The sequence below is a fragment of the Rhinoderma darwinii genome, chromosome 7 (assembly GCF_050947455.1).
Source record: "Rhinoderma darwinii isolate aRhiDar2 chromosome 7, aRhiDar2.hap1, whole genome shotgun sequence".
In the NCBI taxonomy this organism is placed as follows: domain Eukaryota; kingdom Metazoa; phylum Chordata; class Amphibia; order Anura; family Rhinodermatidae; genus Rhinoderma; species Rhinoderma darwinii.
The window spans coordinates 145,469,725-145,492,224 of record NC_134693.1 but is presented as its reverse complement, the minus strand read 5'-3'; the positions used below and the strand labels follow the sequence as shown (position 1 = coordinate 145,492,224).

At 42.0% G+C, this 22,500-nt stretch overlaps 1 protein-coding gene across 1 annotated transcript in view; it reads left to right on the top strand.

Moving 5' to 3' along the window:
• Nucleotides 1-22,500, top strand: part of LOC142657441 (sodium channel regulatory subunit beta-2-like) — a 48,311-nt gene that overhangs the window by 4,589 nt on the left and 21,222 nt on the right. Inside the window, exons 3-4 of the mRNA XM_075832470.1 lie at nt 17,432-17,536; nt 17,677-17,698. Of these exons, the coding sequence (XP_075688585.1) occupies nt 17,432-17,536; nt 17,677-17,698 (127 nt within the window). The remainder of the gene's footprint in view (nt 1-17,431; nt 17,537-17,676; nt 17,699-22,500) is intronic.

The following is a 22,500-nucleotide window of genomic DNA, read 5'->3' as shown; positions in this document are numbered from 1 at the left end:
GTGTGTTATTGTATCTATGTACTGAGCTTTGTTCTGGTGCAGTATATATCTACAGAACTTAGTTCTGCTGCTGTATTTATGTGTTGAGCTTGGTTCTGGTGCTATATATTTGTACTGAGCTTAGTTCTGGTGCTGTATTTATGTACTGAGCTTTGTTCTGGTGCTGTATTTATGTACTGAGCTTTGTTTTGGTGCTGTATTTATGTACTGAGCTTAGTTCTGGTGCTGTATTTATATACTGAGCTTGGTTCTGTTGTTGTATTTATGTACTGACCTTGGTTCTAGTACTGTATATATGTACTTGGCTTTGTTCTGGTGCTGTATATATGTATTGAGCTTAGTTCTGGTGCTGTATTTATGTGTTGCACTTTGTTCTGGTGATATATATATGTACTGAGCTTAGTTCTGGTGCAGTATTTATGTACTGAGCTTTGTTCTGGTGCTGTATATATGTACTTTGTTTTTTTCTGGTGCTGTATCTATGTACTGAGCCTTGTTCTGGTGCTGTATATTTGTACTGAGCTTAGTTCTGGTGCTGTATTTATGTACTGAGCTTTGTTCTGGTGCTGCATTTATGTACTGAGCTTTTCTCTGGTGCTGTATTTATGTACTGAGCTTAGTTCTGGTGCTGAATTTATGTATAGAGCTTAGATCTGGTGCGGTATCTATGTACTGAGCTTTGTTCTGGTGCTGTATTTATGTACTGAGCTTTGTTCTGGTGCTGTATTTATGTACTGAGCTTTGTTTTGGTGCTGTATTTATGTACTGAGCTTAGTTCTGGTGCTGTATTTATATACTGAGCTTGGTTCTGTTGTTGTATTTATGTACTGACCTTGGTTCTAGTACTGTATATATGTACTTGGCTTTGTTCTGGTGCTGTATATATGTATTGAGCTTAGTTCTGGTGCTGTATTTATGTGTTGCACTTTGTTCTGGTGATATATATATGTACTGAGCTTAGTTCTGGTGCAGTATTTATGTACTGAGCTTTGTTCTGGTGCTGTATATATGTACTTTGTTTTTTTCTGGTGCTGTATCTATGTACTGAGCCTTGTTCTGGTGCTGTATATTTGTACTGAGCTTAGTTCTGGTGCTGTATTTATGTACTGAGCTTTGTTCTGGTGCTGCATTTATGTACTGAGCTTTTCTCTGGTGCTGTATTTATGTACTGAGCTTAGTTCTGGTGCTGAATTTATGTACTGAGCTTGGTTCTGGTGCGGTATTTATGTACTGAGCTTTGTTCTGGTGCTGTATTTATGTACTGAGCTTGGTTCTGGTGCTATATATATGTACAGAACTTAGTTCTGGTGCTGTATTTATGTGTTGAGCTTGGTTCTGGTGCTATATATGTAATGAGCTTAGTTCTGGTGCTGTATTTATGTACTGAGCTTTGTTCTGGTGCTGTATTTATGTGATGCGCTTGGTTCTGGTGCTATATATATGTACTGAGCTTAGTTCTGGTGCGGTATTTATGTACTGAGCTTTGTTTTGGTGCTGTATTTATGTACTGAGCTTTGTTCTGGTGCTGTATTTATGTACTGAGCTTAGTTCTGGTGCTGAATTTATGTACTGAGCTTAGTTCTGGTGCTGTATTTATGTACTGAGCTTGATTCTGTTGTTGCATTTATGTACTGAGCTTGGTTCTAGTACAGTATATATGTACTTTGCTTTGTTCTGGTGCTGTATCTATGTACTGAGCTTTGTTCTGGTGCTGTATATATGTACTGAGCTTAGTTCTAGTGCTGTATTTATGTGTTGCGCTTGGTTCTGTTGCTATATATATGTACTGAGCTTAGTTCTGGTGCGGTATTTATGTACTGAGCTTTGTTCTGGTGTCAGGTCCGTATTTCAGGATAGCTTCCTTCTCCCTGTTATTCCACACCGAATAACCACCTCTGTAAATTGAAACCTGAATGCATGCATGGAAAGAAGTAAACCAGCCAGAGATGTTGGTATACAGCTTTCCTCAGATAGGACAAGAAGCCAACACTGAACTTTATTCAGAACAAAGAAACACAGAAAAAGACACATGCCCCCTCCCTAGAGATGTGGGAGTGCCCAAGCCCCCACCGGCTTTTCAGCTGCAAGTTCTTCTGTACACTCCTCTTGCATTCCAGGGGGCGGTGTCTTCCATAGGCGTATCCGACATGCACAAAGAACTTGTTATATATCAGTATATTACACAAAGAACTGAAATGTATATACATATGTGTGAGGATAATATTTTTCAAACAATATACAATGGTAATGATCCCTGACACTGGTGCTGTATTTATGTACTGAGCTTTGTTCTGGTGCTGTATTTATGTACTGAGCTTAGATCTGGTGCTGAATTTATGTACTGAGCTTAGTTCTGGTGCAGTATTTATGTACTGAGCTTGGTTCTGGTGCGGTATTTATGTACTGAGCTTAGTTCTGGTGCTGTATTTATGTATAGAGCTTAGATCTGGTGCGGTATTTATGTACTGAGCTTTGTTCTTGTGCTGTATTTATGTACTGAGCTTAGTTCTGGTGCTGAATTTATGTACTGAGCTTAGTTCTAGTGCTGTATTTATGTACTGTGCTTAGTTCTGTTGTTGTATTTACGTACTGAGCTTGGTTCTGGTGCTGTATTTATGTACTTAGCTTGATTATGGTGTTGTATTTATGTACTGAGCTTGGTTCTGGTGCTATATATGTACTAAGCTTGTTCTGGTGCTGTTTATATGTACTGAGCTCTGTTTTAGTACTGTATATGTGTACTGAGATTTGTTCTGGTGATGTATATATGAGCTTGGTTCTGGTAGTGTATATATGTGTGTGTGTATTGTGAGACAGTGACAGGTAAAGTCATTGAGGGAAGGTACATTTCCCCTAGAATCCTGTCATATGTATCCTAGGCTCCGGAAAAAAGGGCCTGGAGTTGGATTGGAGAAGAGCAGGGCGGGTTCCCCAATCCCTAGTCCATCTCTGTTTGTAGGACATGGCTGCTCCTCAATTAGCTGCACCTGTAGCCTGTGTATAAAAAGGTGCAGACACAGTGTGTGGGAGTCTCACCCCTGACTCAGACTGGAGACTACTAAGGCTGGAGTAGCCTGTATGCTATGTGAGTAAAGACCTGTGTTACTTTGTGTCCAGTGCCTGGTAGGAAGGCACTCGGTATAGTTAGATAATATCTTGTTTAGTTAGTGCTCAGACGAGCAGGATTTATTTCGTATTTTGCCTTGTTGTACAAGAGGCTGTTTCTTTGACAAGAATAAAAACACAGGCAAAGCCCTGTTATGACTTTTAATGCACGGTGTCCCTGTCTCTGGCTACAAAGAAACCGCTGTACCAACCTCTCCTGATGATAAACCCTCACATATGGTGGCCGATGCGGGCGCGGTCTTAAAGAGACATACACCTATTTAAAAGGACCTGGGCATATTGCTGCCAATTGTCCCCTGACTACTGAGCCAATGGACTGTGATGCAGCAAGGCGAATATCCTTGTTTGCACGTCCTGTTTGTTCTGCTGAGACTGTTTACGAGACTGAGCAACAAATGTGTGTGGTAAAAGTGGAAGGGTGTACTGTGAGTGCCTTGCTGGATTCTGGGAGTCTGGTTACCCTGGTGCATGCCAGCCTGATAGACCCTGGAACATTCAGCGGACATAGTATAGGGGTCCTGTGCATACATGGGGACACTAAAGAATACCCCACCGCTGTGGTCACTCTAGAGACTTCCTGTGGAACCGCTTGCCATGAAGTGGGTGTGGTCAAGTCCCTGATGCACAGTGTGATCCTGGGGAGAGACTTCCCAGTGTTCTGGGACTTGTGGAGGAAGAAAGATGTAACCTCCACTGTAAATGTTAATGATGGTATTAATGTGTGCGCTGTGATTAGCCCAGAACCCTTTAACGAAGATGCTGAGGTGCCAGCAGTAGGGGTGACCACTGAGCCTGAGAAATTTCCTCTGGCTGTTTTTGCTGGTGAAATTGATGAGCAGGAGGAAATTTCTGAGATACCAGAGTTAAATATATCACGTAACAATTTTGGGACTGCTCAACTTAGCGATCCCACATTGGTAAAAGCCAGGGAAAATACTAAGGTATTAAATGGAGTGCCTCAATATCCAGGGGCTGATAAGGTGTTTCCACACATGGCGGTTAACCAGGATTTCCTGTATCGGATAGATAACGTATGTGGGGAGGTTGTTGAACAGCTGGTGATACCCCAACCGTATCGTAGAACGGTGTTGGACCTGGCTCATAAACACGTGCTGGGTGGACATCTAGGTTGCGAAAAGACCAGAGAACGTATCTTACAACGATTCTTCTGGCCGGGGGTATATACGGAAGTTCAGAGGTATTGCGAGTCCTGCCCGGAGTGTCAGATAACGGCTCCTATGCCACATTTTAGGAATCCGCTGGTGCCTTTGCCTATCATTGGGATCCCTTTTGAAAGAATTGCCATGGATCTGGTTGGCCCTTTAGTCAAATCCTCTAGAGGACATCAATATATCCTAGTGGTGTTGGACTATGCCACACGCTACCCTGAGGCAGTCCCTTTGCGAAATTCCTCTTCAAAAGCCATTGCAAGTGAGTTGTTTTACATGTTTTCCCGTACTGGATTACCTAAGGAAATCCTTACCGATCAGGGAACTCCCTTTATGTCCAAAATCACCAAGGAATTATGTAAACTGCTGAAAATTAAACACCTGCGTACCTCTATATATCACCCTCAAACTGATGGTCTTGTCGAAAGATTCAATAACACATTAAAAGGCATGTTGAGGAGGGTGGTTAGTAAGGATGGGAAGGATTGGGACTGTTTTCTGCCCTATTTGATGTTCGCTGTACGTGAAGTTCCTCAATCATCCACAGGGTTTTCTCCTTTCGAACTTGTATACGGCAGACAACCCCATGGTCTCCTGGACATAGCCAAGGAAACCTGGGAGCAAGAGTCCACACCTTATAGGAGTGTAATTGAGCATGTCACGTTGATGCAAGACCGAATCGCTGCGGTCATGCCGATAGTTAAGGAACACTTGGAGCAAGCTCAGGATGCTCAGAGCAGGGTGTATAACCGAACGGCTAAAGTTAGACATTTTAACTCTGGTGATCGAGTGTTGGTCTTAGTGCCAACCGTGGAAAGCAAATTTCTTGCTAGATGGCAAGGGCCGTATGAGATAATTGAAAAGGTGGGGGATGTAAATTATAAAGTTTACCAACCAGGTAAAAGGAAGACAGTGCAGTTATACCATGCAAACTTAATTAAGCCATGGAAAGAAAGAGAGACCCTCGTGGCAGTAAGGACCCCCTATAGTCCTAACCCAGATGTGTATGTGTCAGAATCCCTCGCAAAGCCACAGAAACAGGAGACAAAAGAGTTTGTGCAGAGAAACACAGACGTGTTTTCAGAACTGCCAGGACAGACCAGTATAATAAAACATGACATTGTGACCGAGCCTCAGGTTCGGGTCCACTTGAAACCCTACAGAGTCCCTGAAGCTCGTAGACAAGCCATATCTGAGGAGGTCAAGAAAATGCTAGACCTTGGGATTATTGAGGAGTCAAAAAGTGAATGGTCAAGTCCCATTGTATTGATTCCGAAACCAGATGGGTCATTACGTTTCTGTAACGACTTCCGCAAGTTAAATGAGATGTCAAATTTTGACGCATACCCAATGCCAAGAGTTGACGAGTTAATAGAGAGACTGGGCCATTCAAGGTATTTTTCAACACTTGATTTAACCAAAGGCTATTGGCAAGTACCCCTCACGGAGGGCGCCAAAGAGAAAACTGCGATCACCCCGGATGGTCTGTTTCAATATATTTGTTTACCATTTGGGCTACATGGGGCTCCAGCGACCTTTCAAAGGTTAATGGACATAGTCCTCAAACCCCATCGTCGGTATGCTTCGGCATATCTGGACGACATTATAATCTTTAGTGATGACTGGGAAAGCCGCTTACCAAAAGTACAAGCAGTACTAAACTCCCTCAGAGCCGCGGGGTTAACAGCAAACCCAAAGAAATGTTCCTTAGGCTTAGAGGAAGCACGGTATCTGGGGTACATAATTGGGAGAGGGGTGATAAAGCCACAGGTCAACAAAGTTGAGGCTATCCAAAACTGGCCCCAGCCCTCAACCAAAAAGCAGGTCAGAGCTTTTTTAGGAATTGTAGGTTATTACCGCAGGTTCATTCCAAACTTTGCCAGCACAGCAGCGCCCCTGACAGATCTTACCAAGGGAAGTAAGTCTGTCATGGTCAAGTGGGACACGAAGGCTGAAAGCGCCTTTCAAGAGTTGAAACTGGCCCTGTGTAGCCAGCCAGTCTTGGTCACTCCTGACTTCAAAAAGGAGTTTGTTGTCCAAACTGATGCTTCTAATGTGGGGCTCGGAGCAGTTCTGTCACAAGAGGTGGGTGGTGAGGAACATCCTGTGACCTATTTGAGCAGAAAACTTACCCCGGCTGAGAAAAACTATAGCATAGTTGAACGGGAGTGCTTGGCAATTAAGTGGGCACTTGAGTCCCTGAGATATTATTTATTGGGTCGTCGGTTTAGGTTGGTTACAGACCACTCTCCTCTTACGTGGATGTGTCAAGCTAAAGAGAGAAATGCAAGAGTTACACGGTGGTTTCTTACTTTGCAGAACTTCAAATATACTGTGGAACACAGAGCAGGAAAACTGCAGGGCAATGCTGACGCTTTGTCTAGGACACACTGCCTTGTAGCTAAATGTGTCCGATCCCACGGGCTCGAACAGAGGAAGAGGGTATGTGAGACAGTGACAGGTAAAGTCATTGAGGGAAGGTACATTTCCCCTAGAATCCTGTCATATGTATCCTAGGCTCCAGGGAATGAGTAGTTCTTGCAATAGAAAGCTCTAGCTTTCCAATCTCTGCTTAAGGAAAAGCCGTAAAAAGGGCCTGGAGTTGGATTGGAGAAGAGCAGGGCGGGTTCCCCAATCCCTAGTCCATCTCTGTTTGTAGGACAAGGCTGCTGCTCAATTAGCTGCACCTGTAGCCTGTGTATAAAAAGGTGCAGACACAGTGTGTGTGAGTCTCACCCCTGACTCAGACTGGAGACTACTAAGGCTGGAGTAGCCTGTATTCTATGTGAGTAAAGACCTGTGTTACTTTGTGTCCAGTGCCTGGTAGGAAGGCACTCGGTATAGTTAGATAATATCTTGTTTAGTTCGTGCTCAGACGAGAAGGATTTATTTTGTATTTTGCCTTGTTGTACAAGAGGCTGTTTCTTTGACAAGAATAAAAAACACAGGCAAAGCCCTGTTATGACTTTTAATGCACGGTGTCCCTGTCTCTGGCTACAAAGAAACCGCTGTACCAACCTCTCCTGATGCTAAACCCTCACAGTATATATATACACACTACCGTTCAAAAGTTTGGGGTCCCAGACAATTTTGTGTTTTCCATGAAAACTCACACTTCTATTTATCAAATGAGTTGCAAAATGACTAGAAAATACCGTCCAGACATTGACAAGGTTAGAAATAATGATTTTCTCCTTCAGACTTTGCTTTGGTCGCTCCATTTGCAGCAATTCCAGCATTGCAGATCTTTGGCATTCTAGCTGTTAATTTGCTGAGGTAATCGGGAGACATTTCCCCCCCATGCTTCCAGAAGCCCCTCCCACAAGTTGGATTGGCTTGATGGGCACTTCTTGCGTACCGTACGGTCAAGCTCCTCCCACAACAGCTCTATGGGGTTGAGATCTGGTGACTGCGCTGGCCACTCCATTACAGATAGAATACCGGCTGCCGGCTTCTTCCCTAAATACTTCTTGCATCATTTGGAGATGCTTTGGGTCATTGTCCTGTTGTAGAATGAAATTGGCTCCAATCAAGCGCTGTCCACAGGGTATGGCATGGCATTGCAGAGTGATAGCCTTCCTTATTCACAATCCCTTTTACCTTGTACAAATCTCCCACTTTACCCCAGACCATCACATGACCTCCACCATGCTTGACAGATGGCGTCAGGAGCTCTTCCAGCATCTTTTCAGTTGTTCTGCGTCTCACAAATGTTCTTCTGTGTGATCCAAACACCTCAAACTTCCATGTACTGAGCCTTTGTCTGGTGCTGTATATATGTACTGAGCTTTGTTCTGGTGCTGTATGTATGTACTGAGCTTTGTTCTGGTGCGGAATGTATGTACTGAGCTTTGTTCTGGTGCAGTATTTATGTACTGAGCTTGGTTTTGGTAACTCTTCCTCAGGCAGGATAGAGTACACAAGATGCCCAGGGTGAGGGTGAAAAGGTCAGAGTACCCTTCGATTTCTTAAGGGGCACCTGGACTGTAAGTGGGCCAGCTGACTGCACCCATAACATTTCCTTTCTGAGAACCCTCCATAACATGGTCAGAATTGTGTGCTCCCCGGATTGTTTTGCCTGTTTGTCATTGGCCTGTGGATGGGTTGAGGGGCGTATATGACAGGAGGTGGGCGGGGGGCTGGGTTAGGTTGAGGTTTATTGTCCAGCAGCCTCCTCCACTGAGGTTTGATGGTAAGTGCCTCATCAGCCAGGGCTGCAGCTCTATGCAATGTTGGTGGCTTACGTTCCCGGACTTATTCCCGTATTTGCTGGGGGCACTTGGCGTAAAACTGTTCTTTTAGGAATGCTTGCAGAATATCGTCCACAGTGAATGCGCTTTCCGCTTCAAGCCATCTCCGACACGCCTGGGACATTTTATGGGCCTACATCCTAAAAGATCCTCCAGTAGTACAGGGAAGATCTCGGAATTAGGCCCGATGTGAGTTTGGGGTGACGGCATAGTAATCCAAAATAGTTTGTTTCACAAGTGTCCTGGTTCCACTGTGTGTCTAGGGTCCGGTACGCTACTGCGGCTCCCCCTTCAAGGAGCCCCACTAAAACACGCATCCAATCAGAGGTGGGTACATCCAGCAGGAGACACTGCAGTTCAAAGTCCTGGAAAAACCCTTCCACATTCCCAGTTGCCTCATTAAACGTCTTGAAGTCCTTCCGGGTGACCCGGATTCTCTGGTTCTCACCCCAGGTAATATTCTGCCCTCTTTCGGTCTCCATTGCAGCTTGTCTCTGTTTTGCCATGTTAGCAGCTTCCAACTGATACTCCGGAGTAACGACTGATCCCAGAGCTGCCATTTCCTCCTCGTACCACACCAACCATTGGCTTTTTGTGGTAAGAGCCCGTCTCCGGAGCATGTCCATTAGCCAGCTGGGAGGAGGTGATCTGGCTAGCACTCACCAGCACATCAATTAATAGCTTTTTAGACAGTGCCTGTTATTTCAGGCCAAGTTCTTGGGTTCGTTCTTGGAGACTAAGTACGGTCCAGTTCCGGAACTTATTTGCTGGGTGGTTCTCCATGGGGCTGTGCTCTGTTGATCCCACTTCTGACACCAGTTATCATTGGGTTCATTAGGTTAATACACGATCAACAGAGCCAGTGACGACAGGGCAACTCCAACAGGATTTATTGATTCCGATGCTGATAGACCAGGTTACCTTCCACACAGGGACAGCACAGTCCACAAAATCAGGCGATCGCAGGAAACTCCTCAGAGCACTGGCCTCAGCTTCAGCTCTCATTAAAGTCTAGATCCAGGAGATCTCCATTCTCCCCAGGACAAGCCCTTATATACCCCTCAGGGGGAGGAACATCTTGGCAGTTTCTAGTCACCATCATTTCTTATAGTGACTTTAGTTTGTAGTTCTACTGTCTGTATGTGAGTTGTGGTCCTTTGCACTATTATGTGTATTGCCACAGCCAGGATGAGGACACGGGGGGGGGGGGGGGGATAATTGGATCTGCTTGGCTTGCTGGTCTGTACCTGAGTGATGGTGGTGCCTCCTGATGACCCCCTGTGGAGACTGGACAATGAGGACACTTTATGTCTTGTTGCTGCACCTCTTACGCATCTGATTGTCCATAGGCTGAAGACACGACCTGTGGTACCTGATTACAGAGTCATTCCTCTCTGCTGAGGGCTCACAATAATCCACACATAATGCACCATCACACTCATCCATGTCCAGTCCGTCTTTCATGGCAGTAAAAAAAAAAAGGATGGATTTCATTTGTCAGGGTATATAGTGCCCCAGTGCCCACATGTAGGGACATTGCCCACGTGTAGTGACAGTGCCCAAATATAGTGACAGTGCCACAGTGCCCAGATGTCATCACAGTGCCCACATAGTGCTACCCCCAATATAGTGACACACCTCCTTGCATATAGCACCCCACCCCCATGTAGATCATACCCCACCTTGTAGATCGCAGCACCACTACATCCCTTGTAGATAGCACCCCCACATGTAGATTGCAGCACCCCCCTCCCTTGTAGATTGCACCCCCACCCTTGTAGATCGCACCCCCTCCCTTGTAGATTGCACCCCCTCCCTTGTAGATTGCACCACCCTTCCTTGTAGATCGCACCCCCTCCCTTGTAGATTGCACCACCTCCCTTGTAGATCGCACCACCCTTCCTTGTAGATCGCATCCCCCCTTGTACATCGCGCCGCTGTTGCTGCCACTAGGGGCTGAATCCACGGCCAGAGGTTGCTGATGCTTTGGTCGGGAATTAATCTCCTAGTGGGAGCTACAGCGGCACGGTCTGTCAATGTGGGGGGGGTTGTGGTGCGATCTACAAGGAAGGGGGGTGCGATCTACAAGGTACAAGGGGGGGTGCGATCTACAAGGGAGGTGGTGGTGCGATCTACAAGGTACAAGAAGGGTCGTGGTGCGATCTGGAATACGGGGATTCTATCCACAGCGGCGCAATCTATAAGGGGTGGGGGGTTGTGCTGCAATCTACATCAGGACAATATCTACAGGGGCGGTGTGGCATACAAGGAGTCTCTGCTTCCCCTGTTATTCCATGCTGTATCATTTTGTTCACTACAGAACAGCAGTTCCGTATGGGAAACAGAGACAGCGGACCAGGCAGTGACGAGGCGGCGAGGCGGAACAGGCAGTGATCAGGCGGCGGGGCGGACCAGGCAGTGACAAGTCGGTGGGGCGGTGTGGCTATATACAAGGAGTCTCTGCTTCCCCTGTTATTCCATGCTGTATCATTTTGTTCACTACAGAACAGCAGTTCCGTATGGGAAACAGAGACAGCGGACCAGGATGTGACGAGGGGGCGGGGTGGACCAGGCAGTGATGGGGTGGACCAGGCATTGGCGAGGCGGCGGGGCGGACCAGGTGTGACAAGGCGGCGGGGCGGACCAGGCAGTGACGAGGCGGCGGGGCAAACCAGGCAGTGACAAGTCGGTGGGGCGGACCAGGCAGTGATGAGGTGGCGGGGCGGAGCTTCCTCCTGCAGCACGGCGTGACGTCGCCACTAAAGAATCGATTCTACGATTCTGTTAAAAAACAGAACCGTGAGAGTCCTTGAGGGCAAATGAATCTAATTAATTTGATTAATCGCCCAGCCCTACATGTAGGTTTTATGCAGAAAAATCTATAAAATCAACTTTTAAACGACGCACACTATATGCAAATTACTCATTAAAGGGGTTTTCCGGAAGCAAAAGATAACTTTTAGTTAAACATAATAGAAACATACAATAGAAAACATATAACTTTGTAATGTACTTACGTTTGATTAGATGTATGTAGCATCGTATCCCCTCTTCCGTCACGTGGCCGCTTGGTAATGTAAAATTTGCTCTACCTGTGCAGACCCGTCCATTCGCTCCGCTACCTAACTTCCGGTTTCCGGCTTTCACAATGTACGGTTACGTCACAAATGACGTAACTGTACCACGAGTTTCCCCATCTGCTTAGAGCATGCGTGGTTGACACACTCCACCACGCATGCTCTGTTAAATGATATGGCTGCGTCTTCAGCAGCCGTGTATGTTCCATTGCGCATGCGCACATTTTAACTATATGGTGTCGGTGTGTAGTGTGACGGCCGTGTCTTCCGTCGCTCACTCTCTCTTCCTCCTCCCAGTGCGAAGCGCATGTGAGGAGGAGGAGAAGGGTGTTTTTTTGCTCCCTGTAGGAGCGGAATCCCCAACCCCGGCCACAGCTGTGGCCGGGGACTGGGGATGCCGCTCCATGAGAAGTCCCATATATGGACACAGTGACGTTAGGGACTTCTGAAGTTAAATCCCTGGCGATGTGGCCGGAGATTCCGCTCCAGGAGAAGTCTCTGCCTTCACTGTCCATATATGGACAATGAAGTGAGGGATTTCTCCGAGAGCCGTCCCCTACAGGAAAGTAGGGGGGGGTGACTATGTACAAGAGGGGTGTGTAGCATTACCTAAAGGGGGGCTGTGTGGCATTGCCTACAGGGTGGCTGTGTGGCATTACCTACAGGGTGGCTGGCTGTGTGGCATTACCTACAGGGGGTCTATGTGGCCTTACCTACAGTGGGCTGTGTGGCACTACCTACAGGGGGGTTGTGTGGCACTACCTACAGGGGGATGTGTGGCACTACCTACAGGGTAGGCTGTGTGGCATTTCCTACATGGGGGTTGTGTAGCACTACCTACAGGGGGCTGTGTGGCACTAACTACAGGGGGATGTGTGGCACTACCTACAGGGGGGCTGTGTGGCATTACCTACAGGGGGGCTGTGTGGCACTAACTACAGGGGGATGTGTGGCACTACCTACAGGGGGGCTGTGTGGCATTACCTACAGGGGGGTTGTGTGGCACTACCTACAGGGGGATGTGTGGCACTACCTACAGGGTAGGCTGTGTGGCATTTCCTACAGGGGGGTTGTGTAGCACTACCTATAGGGGGTTGTGTAGCACTACCTACAGGGGGCTGTGTGGCACTAACTACAGGGGGATGTGTGGCACTAACTACAGGGGGGCTGTGTGGCATTACCTACAGGGGGGCTGTGTGGCATTACCTACAGGGGGCTGTGGCAGTATCTATAGAAGGTAGTGTGTGGCATTATCTACAGAGGGTAGTGTGTGGCAGAAAATTGACAAATGAAATTCATCCGTTTTTAAAACGGACAAGGAAAAAAATGGGTGCAAAACGGGTTAAAAACGGAAGCATGGCCTGGAACGGAAAGATATGCAAAACGGCCGAGAAAATGGAGCAAAACTACAGTTTTTATCGTCCGACACTTGGACCCTGTCGTGTGAATAGAGCCTAAAGGTAGTTGATGACGCGCCGTATCTCTACACGGTCGGAAGTGCTGTCTTAGCAAATATATATACACACACACATTTTATATATATATACACACGTACAAAATATATATATACGCTGTGTTCCAAATTATTCTGCACATTGGATTGAAGTGTCACAAACATTTAATTATTCGTTTTTCAATGAAACTCATGGACGGTCTTGTGTCTTCGGGCTCTTTGGATCACTGTAATGAATCTCAGACACCTGTGATAATTAGTTTGCCAGGTGTGCCCAATCAGAGGAAGACATATTAAAGAGGCTCTGTCACCAGATTTTGCACCCCTATCTGCTATTGCCTGTGATCGGCGCTGCAATGTAGATTACAGTAACGTTTTTATTTTTAAAACGAGCATTTTTGGCCAAGTTATGACCATTTTTGTATTTATGCAAATGAGGCTTGCAAACTACAAAAATGGTCATAACTTGGCCAAAAATGCTTGTTTTTTAAAAATAAAAACGTTACTGTAATCTACATTGCAGCGCCTATCACATGCAATAGCAGATAGGGGCTGCAAAATCTGGTGACAGAGCCTCTTTAAGAAGGACGTTCCACATTATTAAGCAGCCACAGGTTTCAAGCAATATGGGAAAGAACAAGGATCTTTCTGCTGCTGAAAAGTGTGAAATAGTGCAATACCTTGGACAAGGCATGAAACATTAGATATTTCAAGAAAACTTAAGCGTGATCATCGTACTGTGAAAAGATTTGTGGCTGATTCAGAGCACAGACGGGTTCATTCAGATAAAGGCATATTGAGGAAGGTTTCTGCCAGACAAATTAATAGGATTAGGAGAGCAGCTGCTAAAATGCCATTGCAAAGCAGCAAACAGGTATTTGAAGCCACTGGTGCCTCTGGAGTCCCGCGAACCTCAAGGTGTAGGATCCTCCAGAGGTTTGTAAAAAAAGAAAAGTTTTACCATTGTTTGGAGTAGTGTTTGGTGTTTCCTTCACTGTAAGGCCCTGTTCACACAGAGTTTCTTGCAGGCAGAAAATTCTGCCTCAAAATTCCGCTTGAATTTTGAGGCAGATTTTGATCTGCCTGCACGCCGTTTGCCACATTTTTCGCTCGCGGCCATTGAGCGCCACGGGCAAAAATGCTGCGTAAAACGCTTTCTCTGCCTCCCATTGATGTCAGAGGGAGGTCAGAGGAGTAAACCCCCGAAGATAGGGCATGCCGCTTCTTTTTCCCTCAATGGCCGTGGGCAAAAAGCGTGGCAAACGGCGTGCAGGCAGGTCAAAATCTGCCACCAAATTCAAGACAGAATTTTGATGCAGAATTTTCTGCCAGCAAAAAAACTCAGTGTGAACAGGGCCTAATACAGGATCTATTGGAACAGATCCAGCAGCAGGTGAGGAAAATGTGCTGACTGGATTGTGTGTACCAAGATGTCTGACTTAGGTGGAGTGGGTAGACTTAGGGTATGTTCACACGGCCTATTTTCGTCCGTTTTTCGGGCTGTAAATGCCTGAAAAACGGCTGAAAAATCAGAAGCAGAACGTCTCCAAACATCTGCCCATTGATTTCAATGGGAAAATGGCGTTCTGTCCCAACAGCGTTTTTTTACGCATAAAAAAACGGCCGTGAAAAAGAAGTGCAGGACACTTCTTGGGACGTTTTTGGAGCCGTTTTCCATAGAATCTGGTGAAAAAAGCTCCAAAAACGGCCGTAAAAAACGCAGAAAAATTGCGACTGGCACAAAAAACGTCTGAAAATCAGGAGCTGTTTTCTCTTGAGAACAGCTCCGTATTTTTTAGAAGTTTTTGACTCTGCGTGTGAACATACCCTAACATTTATCAGGCTGTGGAAGGGGCGGGGGAGGGAGATGGGTGCCTGTATTTAGATCAGGGATAGATGGAGGCACAAAGGATAATGATGATTATTAGTGTGTAAGACAGTGTGCAGGGAGGGAGCGTCTGCCTGTAATCTGTAATTAGAGCAGGGAAGGACCTGTGAACATAGAGGGGCGTGGCAGTATGCAAATAGCTGAGGTGCTTTGGAGGAAGGGAAGGATGCAACTGTCTCCTCAGATGCAGCAGGGGATCATGGGTATGGTGGGTTACAAGACAGGAAACAGCCAGTAAGGGATGTAAACAGACAGAAAAAGCAGCAGTGACGATGGAGATCAAACAGAAACTGGTTAGAGGTTTAATAGAGGGTATTAGGGAAGGCAAATCAAGGCTGGGGGACACTTTTTAGATTTTTTTTTTCCTGGACAACTCCTTTAAAGTGTCATGGGGCGGTGCCGCTATCCTGAAGAGTCACACAGTCCTGCCTCCAAATCCACCTTCCATGTTTGATTGACATCCCCCGCTGTCATACATCACTACCAGTCTCCTCCAACTTTCTTGGATGCGCCATTCCCTTGTACTCCTTGGGCAGGCACCGTGTAGCGAGGTGTACACTGCCCGGCTTCATCGCTGCACCGCACATGCCAGGGGAGTACAAGGCAACAGAGCATCTGTAAAAGTTGGAGGAGGCTGATACTGGTGCTGTATAGTGATGTAGAACAGCCAGGGGGTTGTCAATCAAGATCTGGGGGCGCCATTGAAATTTTCACCTCAGGCAGCAGAAAAGCTAGAACCGGCCCTGCTCCTGCTACATCTGGTGACGACTGCTTCCAGTGGCATAATTACTGCTGGGCAGCCATAACGGCTGCTACAGGGCCCACGGCAGGAGGCGGCCCATGACGCCCCCTGTCATAGGCCCCCCATGCCCGGTGACACCGCTAGCATCTGCTATGGCAGCTACAGCGGTAGCGACGCCGCTTTCAATAGTATTTGCATCCTTAGGGCGGATTCAGACGAACATGATTTTCGTCCGTGCACCCCGCGTGGTATTTACGCGGGTCGCACGGACCTAAACAAGTCTATGGGGGCAGTGCAGACAGTCCGTGAGTTTTTCGCAGCGTTAGTCTGCTGCGTAAAACTCACGACATGTTCTATATTTAGGCGTTTTCCGTGGGACGCGCGTTATTCGCGCAACAGCAGTAAAAGAATGAATGTAAACAGAAAAGCACCACGTGCTACAAACATCCAAACAGAGTGTCATAATGATGGCGGCTGCGAGAGAAGCACGCAGCCGCGCATCCATATGAACAGGACACACGGAGCTGACACGCTGCTGCCACGCGCGCAAAACGCTCACGTTCGTCTGAATCCGCCCTTAGGCCGCAGATACTATTCAACACTATGACAGAACAGGGAGGTAGCTCCAGACTCTGCCATTTACTAGGATACAGGCCACGTTCGACCTGCAGCCTATCGGGCACAGGGATGGGACGAACGGAGTGAATCAACGCCGACGAGATCCTTGCATAATCCGCCGTGATCAAGTGACATCATCATGCCAGCCTATGCAAGGATCTCGTCGGTGTTAATTTGAGAGCATGACTTTTTTGTTTTTTTGGTTTGGTGTCGCTATATGGCGCTATCTGCTGGAGGGGGGTCGCTATATGGCGCTATCTACAGGAGGGGGGTCGCTATATGGTGCTATCTACAAGGGAGAGGTGGGGTGTGACACTGTCTGCAGGGGGGGCTGTATGGCACTGTCTACATGGGGGACTGTATGGCACTGTCTACATGGGGGGCTGTATGGCACTGTCTACATGGGGGACTGTATGGCACTGTCTACATGGGGGACTGTATGGCACTGTCTACATGGGGGGCTGTATGGCACTGTCTACATGGGGGACTGTCTACAGGGGGGACTGTATGGCACTGTCTACATGGGGGGCTGTATGGCACTGTCTACAGGGGGGGCTGTATGGCACTGTCTACATGGGGGGCTGTATGGCACTGTCTACAGGGGGGGCTGTATGGCACTGTCTACATGGGGGACTGTATGGCACTGTCTACAGGGGGGGCTGTATGGCACTGTCTACAGGGGGGACTGTATGGCACTGTCTACAGGGGGGGCTGTATGGCACTGTCTACATGGGGGACTGTATGGCACTGTCTACATGGGGGACTGTCTACAGGGGGGACTGTATGGCACTGTCTACAGGGGGGACTGTATGGCACTGTCTACATGGGGGACTGTCTACAGGGGGGACTGTATGGCACTGTCTACAGGGGGGACTGTATGGCACTGTCTACAGGGGGGACTGTATGGCACTGTCTACAGGGGGGACTGTATGGCACTGTCTACAGGGGGGACTGTATGGCACTGTCTACAGGGGGCACTATCTGCAGGGGGCATTATCTATTAGGGGGGCTGTGTGTGGCACCTAGTGGGGAGGGGAGCCCAGTCAAAAGTTTGCAATGGGGCCCAGTCTTTCCTAGTTACGCCCCTGACTGCTTCTCTTTTCTATAGGTAAGTCTTCCTCTGGCACGGATCTCTACATCTCTGTGGGAGCGGTCGTCGGGTTCATAGCTGTCATCCTCTTGGTGTTTGGATATTACAGCTTCTACAGACAAGGTGATTATTGTCGGGCCATAAATACAGCGTAAACGGAACGAGATAATGGGTGCAGCACTGACATTATATCATACACAACCATCGCATCATATATGGGGGGCAGGTAATAATAAAAACATCTAACACCTTCTTCCCTTCAGCCCCAAGGTCTTCAGTGGAAGCGTAAGTTACACAAGTATATGTATGTGATATATGTATGTATTATGTGTATAGTGTATGTGATATATGATATATGTATTATGTGTACAGTGTATGTTATATATGATATATGTATGTATGATGTGTATAGTGTATGTTATATATGATATATGTATGTATGATGTGTATAGTGTATGTTATATATGATATATGTATGTATTATGTGTATAGTGTATGTTATATATGATATATGTATGTATGATGTGTATAGTGTATGTTATATATGATATATGTATGATGTGTATAGTGTATGTTATATATGATATATGTATGTATGATGTGTATAGTGTATGTTATATATGATATATGTATGTATGATGTGTATAGTGTATGTTATATATGATATATGTATGTATGATGTGTATAGTGTATGTTCTATATGATATATGTATGTATTATGTGTATAGTGTATGTTATATATGATATATGTATGTATTATGTGTATAGTGTATGTTATATATGATATATGTATGTATGATGTGTATAGTGTATGTTATATATGATATATGTATGTATGATGTGTATAGTGTATGTTATATATGATATATGTATGTATGATGTGTACAGTGTATGTTATATATGATATATGTATGTATGATGTGTATAGTGTATGTTATATATGATATATGTATGATGTGTACAGTGTATGTTATATATGATATATGTATGTATGATGTGTATAGTGTATGTTATATATGATATATGTATGTATGATGTGTATAGTGTATGTTATATATGATATATGTATGTATGATGTGTACAGTGTATGTTATATATGATATATGTATGATGTGTACAGTGTATGTTATATATGATATATGTATGTATGATGTGTACAGTGTATGTGATATATGATATATGAATGTATGATGTGTATAGTGTATGTTATATATGATATAAGTATGTATGATGTGTATAGTGTATGTTATATATGATATATGTATGTATGATGTGTATAGTGTATGTTATATATGATATATGTATGTATGATGTGTACAGTGTATGTTATATATGATATATGTATGTATGATGTGTATAGTGTATGTTATATATGATATATGTATGTATGATGTGTATAGTGTATGTTATATATGATATATGTATGATGTGTACAGTGTATGTTATATATGATATATGTATGATGTGTATAGTGTATGTTATATATGATATATGTATGTATGATGTGTATAGTGTATGTTATATATGATATATGTATGTATGATGTGTACAGTGTATGTTATATATGATATATGTATGTATGATGTGTATAGTGTATGTTATATATGTATAGTGTATGTTATATATGATATATGTATGTATGATGTGTATAGTGTATGTTATATATGATATATGTATGATGTGTACAGTGTATGTTATATATGATATATGTATGTAGTATGTGTATAGTGTATGTTATATATGATATATGTATGTATGATGTGTATAGTGTATGTTATATATGATGTATGTATGATGTGTATAGTGTATGTTATATATGATATATGTATGTATGATGTGTATAGTGTATGTTATATATGATATATGTATAGTGTATGTTATATATGATATATGTATGTATGATGTGTATAGTGTATGTTATATATGACATATGTATGTATGATGTGTATAGTGTATGTTATATATGATATATGTATGATGTGTATAGTGTATGTTATATATGATATATGTATGTATTATGTGTATAGTGTATGTTATATATGATATATGTATGTATGATGTGTATAGTGTATGTTATATATGATATATGTATGTATGATGTGTATAGTGTATGTTATATATGATATATGTATGTATGATGTGTATAGTGTATGTTATATATGATATATGTATGATGTGTACAGTGTATGTTATATATGATATATGTATGTATGATGTGTATAGTGTATGTTATATATGATATATGTATGTATGATGTGTATAGTGTATGTTATATATGATATATGTATGTATGATGTGTACAGTGTATGTTATATATGATATATGTATGATGTGTACAGTGTATGTTATATATGATATATGTATGTATGATGTGTACAGTGTATGTGATATATGATATATGTATGTATGATGTGTATAGTGTATGTTATATATGATATATGTATGTATGATGTGTATAGTGTATGTTATATATGATATATGTATGTATGATGTGTACAGTGTATGTTATATATGATATATGTATGTATGATGTGTATAGTGTATGTTATATATGATATATGTATAGTGTATGTTATATATGATATATGTATGTATGATGTGTATAGTGTATGTTATATATGATATATGTATGATGTGTATAGTGTATGTTATATATGATATATGTATGTATGATGTGTATAGTGTATGTTATATATGATATATGTATGTATGATGTGTACAGTGTATGTTATATATGTATGTATGATGTGTATAGTGTATGTTATATATGTATAGTGTATGTTATATATGATATATGTATGTATGATGTGTATAGTGTATGTTATATATGATATATGTATGATGTGTACAGTGTATGTTATATATGATATATGTATGATGTGTACAGTGTATGTTATATATGATATATGTATGTAGTATGTGTATAGTGTATGTTATATATGATATATGTATGTATGATGTGTATAGTGTATGTTATATATGATGTATGTATGATGTGTATAGTGTATGTTATATATGATATATGTATGTATGATGTGTATAGTGTATGTTATATATGATATATGTATAGTGTATGTTATATATGATATATGTATGTATGATGTGTATAGTGTATGTTATATATGATATATGTATGTATGATGTGTATAGTGTATGTTATATATGATATATGTATGTATGATGTGTATAGTGTATGTTATATATGATATATGTATGATGTGTATAGTGTATGTTATATATGATATATGTATGTATTATGTGTATAGTGTATGTTATATATGATATATGTATGTATGATGTGTATAGTGTATGTTATATATGATATATGTATGTATGATGTGTATAGTGTATGATATATGTATGTATGATGTGTATAGTGTATGTTATATATGATATATGTATAGTGTATGTTATATATGATATATGTGTGTATAGTGTATGTTATATATGATATATGTATGTATGATGTGTATAGTGTATGTTATATATGACATATGTATGTATGATGTGTATAGTGTATGTTATATATGATATATGTATGATGTGTATAGTGTATGTTATATATGATATATGTATGTATTATGTGTATAGTGTATGTTATATATGATATATGTATGTATGATGTGTATAGTGTATGTTATATATGATGTATGTATGTATTATGTGTATAGTGTATGTTATATATGATATATGTATGTATGATGTGTATAGTGTATGTTATATATGATATATGTATGTATGATGTGTATAGTGTATGTTATATATGATATATGTATTATGTGTATAGTGTATGTTATATATGATATATGTATGTATGATGTGTACAGTGTGTTATATATGATATATGTATGTAGTATGTGTATAGTGTATGTTATATATGATATATGTATGTATTATGTGTATAGTGTATGTTATATATGATATATGTATGTAGTATGTGTACAGTGTATGTTATATATGATATATGTATGTATTATGTGTACAGTGTATGTTATATATGATATATGTATGTATGATGTGTATAGTGTATGTTATATATGACATATGTATGTATGATGTGTATAGTGTATGTTATATATGATATATGTATGATGTGTACAGTGTATGTTATATATGATATATGTATGTATGATGTGTATAGTGTATGTTATATATGTATGTATTATGTGTATAGTGTATGTTATATATGATATATGTATGTATGATGTGTACAGTGTATGTTATATATGATATATGTATGTATGATGTGTATAGTGTATGTTATATATGACATATGTATGTATGATGTGTATAGTGTATGTTATATATGATATATGTATGTATGATGTGTATAGTGTATGTTATATATGATATATGTATGTATGATGTGTATAGTGTATGTTATATATGATATATGTATGTATGATGTGTATAGTGTATGTTATATATGATATATGTATGTATGATGTGTATAGTGTATGTTATATATGACATATGTATGTATTATGTGTATAGTGTATGTTATATATGATATATGTATGATGTGTACAGTGTATGTTATATATGATATATGTATGATGTGTACAGTGTATGTTATATATGATATATGTATGTATGATGTGTACAGTGTATGTTATATATGATATATGTATGATGTGTATAGTGTATGTTATATATGATATATGTATGTATGATGTGTACAGTGTATGTTATATATGATATATGTATGATGTGTACAGTGTATGTTATATATGATATATGTATGATGTGTATAGTGTATGTTATATATGATATATGTATAGTGTATGTTATATATGATATATGTATGTATGATGTGTATAGTGTATGTTATATATGATATATGTATGTATGATGTGTATAGTGTATGTTATATATGATATATGTATGTATGATGTGTACAGTGTATGTTATATATGATATATGTATGATGTGTACAGTGTATGTTATATATGATATATGTATGTATGATGTGTATAGTGTATGTTATATATGTATGTATTATGTGTATAGTGTATGTTATATATGATATATGTATGTATGATGTGTACAGTGTATGTTATATATGATATATGTATGTATGATGTGTA